Source organism: Otolemur garnettii, unplaced genomic scaffold, assembly GCF_000181295.1.
Source record: "Otolemur garnettii isolate 467f Iridium unplaced genomic scaffold, OtoGar3 scaffold00016, whole genome shotgun sequence".
Classification (NCBI taxonomy): domain Eukaryota; kingdom Metazoa; phylum Chordata; class Mammalia; order Primates; family Galagidae; genus Otolemur; species Otolemur garnettii.
Window position 1 is genome coordinate 7971454 of NW_003852411.1, and position 5944 is coordinate 7977397.

Here is a 5944-nt window from a genome sequence, read left to right on the forward strand (position 1 = left end):
ACCTTTTCTGGGCAAATTAAATCACTTGTAGATTAAATCCCCAATAGACAGCTTAGAATAAGTACAGTTTGGAGGAATCTGTTTTATACAACCATGGCATCATGATCTGAGGGACGTATCTCAGTTCATTATTTCTTTTTCCATTATCTAATTTAAATATTATTTATTCTGAACAATGATAGGATTATTATAGTTTCCAATACTTTCTGCTCCTTTTTGCTAGCTATCTTGGTTTTTACTTCAATTATTTGATTGAGAAATAAGATGGAATAAAAATATTAACAACGGAATCATATAGGAACACATTAGAATTCTTATTCTATATAATATGTGAAGGAGGTAGCTCACAACAGCTCACAAGAGCCAATTCTGCACATGCCTTTTTCACTCTATATTCAGTGTCATCACCTTGGTAGCTTGAAATATTTTTGTATATTAGGCTGGTGATTTTCAGCTGGTGTGCCCTGGCACACCGGTGTGCTGTAAGAGAATCTTAGGTGTGCCGTGAAAATGTTTGAAGATTATTAATTAAATTATTTTCAAAAGAAGTTCAAAGCACAGTAAGTATATTCTCTTTTCACTCTTTTTGTTTTCATTAAGATAATTTGAGTGTGTCATGGAAGTTTAACTATAGGTTCAAGTGTGCCATTAGATAAAAAAGGTTGCACGGTTCACAAACACCATATTAAGCCATGGTGGGAATATTTACACCATGGAAACTGGTAAATAATTAGCTATAAATCAAGACCTTTTTGTCTGGTGAGTCAATTGTTAAACATTTACTGGCACAGCATTGCATAATCTCTCTAAATCTCATTTTATTCCCCCAGAAAATAATAATTATACCAAATTTGCAGAATTTAGAGTACTAAAGACGCCAAGTTAGTAAGAATGTTAACAATAATAGACACCCTATAATAAGTGTCTAATATATGTTAAGCACCAGACTAGGCCATACATGCATATATTATCTCTAGTTCTAAGACATACAATGTAAATAGAAAAGTCTGGTAAAATGTTTGACCGTACTACATATCTCATGATTAGCATTCATTATTTATGAATGTATTAAACATAGTTAAACATGTAGTTTCTGACCCTGAATCATAGAATTGCTATTTTTCCTTCATGCTTTTGAAATCTTGAAGCATCACTAATCATTAAAGAAAGACCACTGATAATGATGAACTTATTTCAGTTTTTTTAATTTCAAGTTTTGAAGTTGGCTTTAGCAGAACACAAAATATGTAAATAAAATTTACCACTGAATTCATAATTTATGAGAAATTTTTTTACCTAGCAATTATAATGACATTGGGAAAAAAGCATTTCAACTTAGTTTTAAGTGAGACTTTCATTTCACTTTCAAAACTAAACCAAAAATAATGATCAGAGGTTTACTGAAAATCAAAAGGAGACAAGGTCATTCTGCAGTGCTCAATACCATACCAGAACAGAGTAGGCATTAATTAAATATTTGTTTGATGAATTAATGTTTCTTAGTCACATCCCCAAATTATATAAGATTGCATCATGAGTAGTTGAAATTTACCTAAGTTACTCAATCTTCTATGGTCTGTGAACCATAGCACAATATCTTGTGTTTCTGAATCTTATTTATCTACACAAAGAAGAACAAACCTAGAGGTTTAGCATCAGAATAAATTATGCCTGTTTATGTAAGTATCATTGAACAGAATATATACCACAGAAAGGTATTCATTTTGGTAAAAATGGAAAAACCACATATTATTAATTGCTACTATTCTTTTTCACACATTTCTATGAAAATAGAAGCTACTGAAAGATGTAAAACAGAAACTTGACAATAGTTTTGGTTAGTGTAAAGATATTGTCAGTCCATCACTAGTGATCTTGCTGAATGCAGATTATTTTGTACTATAAAGGGAATACAATAAAGAAACTGAAAATAGGTCATGGTGTACACAACATACCTTGAACTGAAAGAATGTAACTCTTCTGGGCTTTCCCTTCCGTGTTGGATGCAATACACGTATAGTTTCCACTGTCTGAAGGCTGAGACCGGGCAATTTGGAGTTTGCTACCTCCAGACAAAATATGAACTTCAAGTGAGTCAGAATTTTCTAGAGGTAGAAACAAAACAAAAGAAAACATAAACAAGCTTTTTAATGTCTCTACAATTCACCATAAAAATGCCTTGCTTTATGTGATATATGAATGTTTTAGAAGTTTCCTCTCACTCTGTGCTTTTATTTTAAATGAGAGCCTTTTTGAAAAAGAAAAAAAATCCCTTTATAAGATGAATAATCATTACATGAGTCTGTCTTACAGGGCTGGCCTCTGTGGCTCAGTGGGTAGGGCCCTGGCCCCATATACCGAGGGTGGCATATTCGAACCCAGCCCCGGCCAGGTTAAACAGCAGTGGCAACTGCAACAAAAAATAGCTGGGTGTTGTGGAGGGTGCCTGTAGTCCCGGCTACTCAGGAAGCTGGGGCAAGAGAATTACTTAAGCCTAAGAATAGGAGGTTGCTGTGACCTGTGACACCACGGCACTCTACCAAGGGCAACAGAGTAAGACTCTGCTCAAAAAAACAAACATACAAACCAAAAAAAATAACAAGTCTGTCTTATAAATTTATATTTCAGCATGTTAAGCTTGCTTGAAGTAAACACAGCCATGAGCAGAATACAGAAAATGTGCTAGTTTATAAATCTACTGACTGGAGGGCAGAAGGAAACAGCCAGGAACAATACACAGCCACGTTACCTATAGGCCTGCGGTTCTTTAACCATGCTATCATGGGAGGTGGGATCCCCGTGGCATCACAAGTTAAGGTCACAGGATTGCTGATTGTCTCTACAACCACTTCTTTTTCAGGACCTTCAATACTGGGTGGCACTGTAAAAAAGAGAAGAAAATCATGTGTCCTCATTAAACTAATTCAGGACACTTTCTTTCATTTGCATATCTGGGGGGAAAAAAGTTGTATTAGAGTCAGATGCTCACCATATACATTGAGGTGGAAATTTTTATCATCTCGTCCTGCTACATTTATAGCTCTACATACATACTGGCCTGTGTCAGACACCTAAAAGAAAAAGATACTATTGTATGTGCTCCATTAAGTTACAGATGACCAATCACACCGTTCCAGTGTCGATTAAATCATCAGTCATCTTTATGCTCAAATGCCCCAGCTCTAATTGCCTTCTGCAATATTGCTTTTTTTTTTTTAATGGAAAGAAAGTCAATGCCACTAGGCAATGTAATTTTTAATAAAAATCATTTTTCACTATAGTAAAGGGAATATGCAATGTCTAATTATCCCTTCCACGACCCCACCACAACACTCGAGCAGGAATAAAAGATGCACCTCGGCTTTTTTGATGTGCAGCATTTGTCCGTCAGCTAAAATCTCCAAGTGAGTGGACTCTGTTATCATTCGCCCATTCTTATACCAAGTGACAACTGGAGGGGGCACAGCGTTGGACTCGCACTCCAATGACACTGACGTTCCCTCTCTTACGTTAACTACAGAGAGAGATTCACTGCCATGATCTTTAATGCTCGGGGGCACTGAGGGAAGGAAATAAGAACAGAAGGATTTCTTTTCATGAAGGCGCTCAGAAAATATCGAATATCAGTTTTAAATGAACGAATTTTATGAGAAGAGTAGAAACGAACCATAAACAGTCAGGGAAATCTTCTTCTTGCTTTCACCAGCTTGGCTGATGGCTATACAAGTGTATTCCCCACCATCAGATACCTTAGCCCGCAGAATTTGTAGAGTTCGACCACCTGGGAGCAAATATTATGCAAATTGGAGAGTAGTATCCAAGTTGTTCTAAATAACTATTTCGTCAATAAGATAAATGGAAAAATATATCCTTTCCCTTAGAGTAAAACTTATCTAGATGCGTCTGCATTTAAAATAAAGTAATTGAATCAGTTTTCTTTGATCATAGGATTTTTCCCTCCAGCAACTAAACATGGTCAGTAAAACTGTTTGATACCGGTTCAAGTGAAAAAATAGTAATTATACATAGTATTATCGTCAAAAATATGTCATTTCCTGGGTTTAAATTTCCTACCGTGCAGAGGTGACTACTTACCTACTTACCTAATCTATTATCTATCCTCAAGAGACTGTAGAATTGATTGAAAACAAGTAGATTTATCCTGTGAAATTTCTATTAATCATCTACTACACTCAAAATTACCAAGCTGTTCTCTTCCTAAATTTCATGATTTGTTAAAGAAGACTTCATTACTGTGCATTCCTACTTAAATCATAAAAGTCTATATGATCTTGCCCTCAGGCAACAAATGGGTAAAGAAAGATAACAGTGAACAAACAAATGAAACAAGACAAAAATCAGACAGAGAATAAATTGAAATGTCATTCATATTTAAAAAAAGGAAAATGAGGAAGTTTTGCCCACCTTGTAACAATAAATCCCTTACCGGGCACAATGAGAGCGTTTGTGCTTAACTTGATAGGCTGTTCATTCTTGAGCCAGCTGAGATCAGGAGGTGGAAAACCAGAGACCTCACAGGTCAAGGAAATGAAATTGTTCACCACAACAGTAAGATTTTCAGGGTTGGGACCAATGACACTGGGAGGAACTATAGAGATAAATATATTCAAAGTGAAATCTGATGCTATCAGCAACATATAGTCCAACTTACTAAAGATAAGCCAACCACTGCACTCTGCTAAAGCACTGAGTTCATGGTTCTGTTAATTATCTAGCTGTCTTTCTTCTTAGAATTTCCTGAAGCTTTCATTAAATTTATGTTCATTGGGTTTACTTTTCCCAATTGAAAGAGAGCACCAACATTTTCAAAGACAGAATTATGTTTCATTTATTTGTACAACATAGTTGACAATTTCTAAGATGATTTTGTTAATATACAAAAAAGATGAATTAATAGTGCTTTTTATAAAGTATATTTAAATGATTTCATTGTGAATATTGTATCCTTATTTAAAATTTTTCTTTTCCTGGTATAGAAATAATGGAGTGGCAATTTAATTTGAGGGCATCTGTCTATTGATAAATCCTACAGATTATCCTGACACTGTAAATCAATGACTTTGAAGATGAGCAGAAAATTTAAGAAACAAACAATATTATTGTTTATTATTTAACCCCCCATTCAAAAAGCAAAAGCAGTACAGAAGATAAGTGGAGTGAAAAAGGAGAGAAATAATGCAATGTCATGTGCCCATATAAAACACACACATATGGAATCATAGATGTTTTATAAGAACACACACAGAGACACATACACACAGAGAAGGAATAGTCTCATTTCCATATGACTGGTTTCCTAGGAAGGCGGCAGGGAAACAGAAGTGAAGCGTGAGCATGAAAACAAGTATCTTAAAAAACATGAAAAACAAAAGCAGAACATCAAAAACACAAAAATCACTTTTTTCTTTTCATGTCACATAGTTTATTTTTCATCCATTAATTAATTTGCTATTGATTCATTCACTTACGAAACATTTACTGAATACTTACTCTATTACAAACTTTGTGCCAGATGCTGGTGATGCAATGTGAAAAATGTAATAAGACAACAACCACACAGTTAATAATTTGGCAGTAATGGCGGACACCGAACCAAAAATAGCTAACCATATTTGAGTGGTTACTATGTGCCAGGCATTGCTCTAAACACTACACATATACTGTCTCATTGGACCCTTATACACCTTATGTTTTAGTGTTTTCATCCTCATATTATAAATGAGAGAGCTGAGACACGAAGAGATTGGCATCGTGCCTACGATTTGCAGCTAGTTGCTGGAGGTTTGAAAGCTAAGCAGTCTGGCTGTGGGGATCCTTGTTTTTAGCCAAAGATTTATACTGTCTAGTCATCACAAGTGTAAAGAATGTCAATCAGAAAAACAAGGTGACAACAGAGAAGTAACCTAGTTTGGGAATAAAGAGG

General features: G+C 35.1%; 1 protein-coding gene across 1 annotated transcript in view; it reads right to left on the reverse strand.

Annotated features, from left to right (window-relative positions):
* Positions 1 to 5944, reverse strand: part of HMCN1 (hemicentin 1) — a 440557-nt gene that overhangs the window by 94346 nt on the left and 340267 nt on the right. The window contains 6 exon segments of the mRNA XM_003785789.2: positions 1956 to 2105; positions 2750 to 2881; positions 2990 to 3071; positions 3357 to 3559; positions 3668 to 3781; positions 4448 to 4609. Of these exon segments, the coding sequence (XP_003785837.1) occupies positions 1956 to 2105; positions 2750 to 2881; positions 2990 to 3071; positions 3357 to 3559; positions 3668 to 3781; positions 4448 to 4609 (843 nt within the window).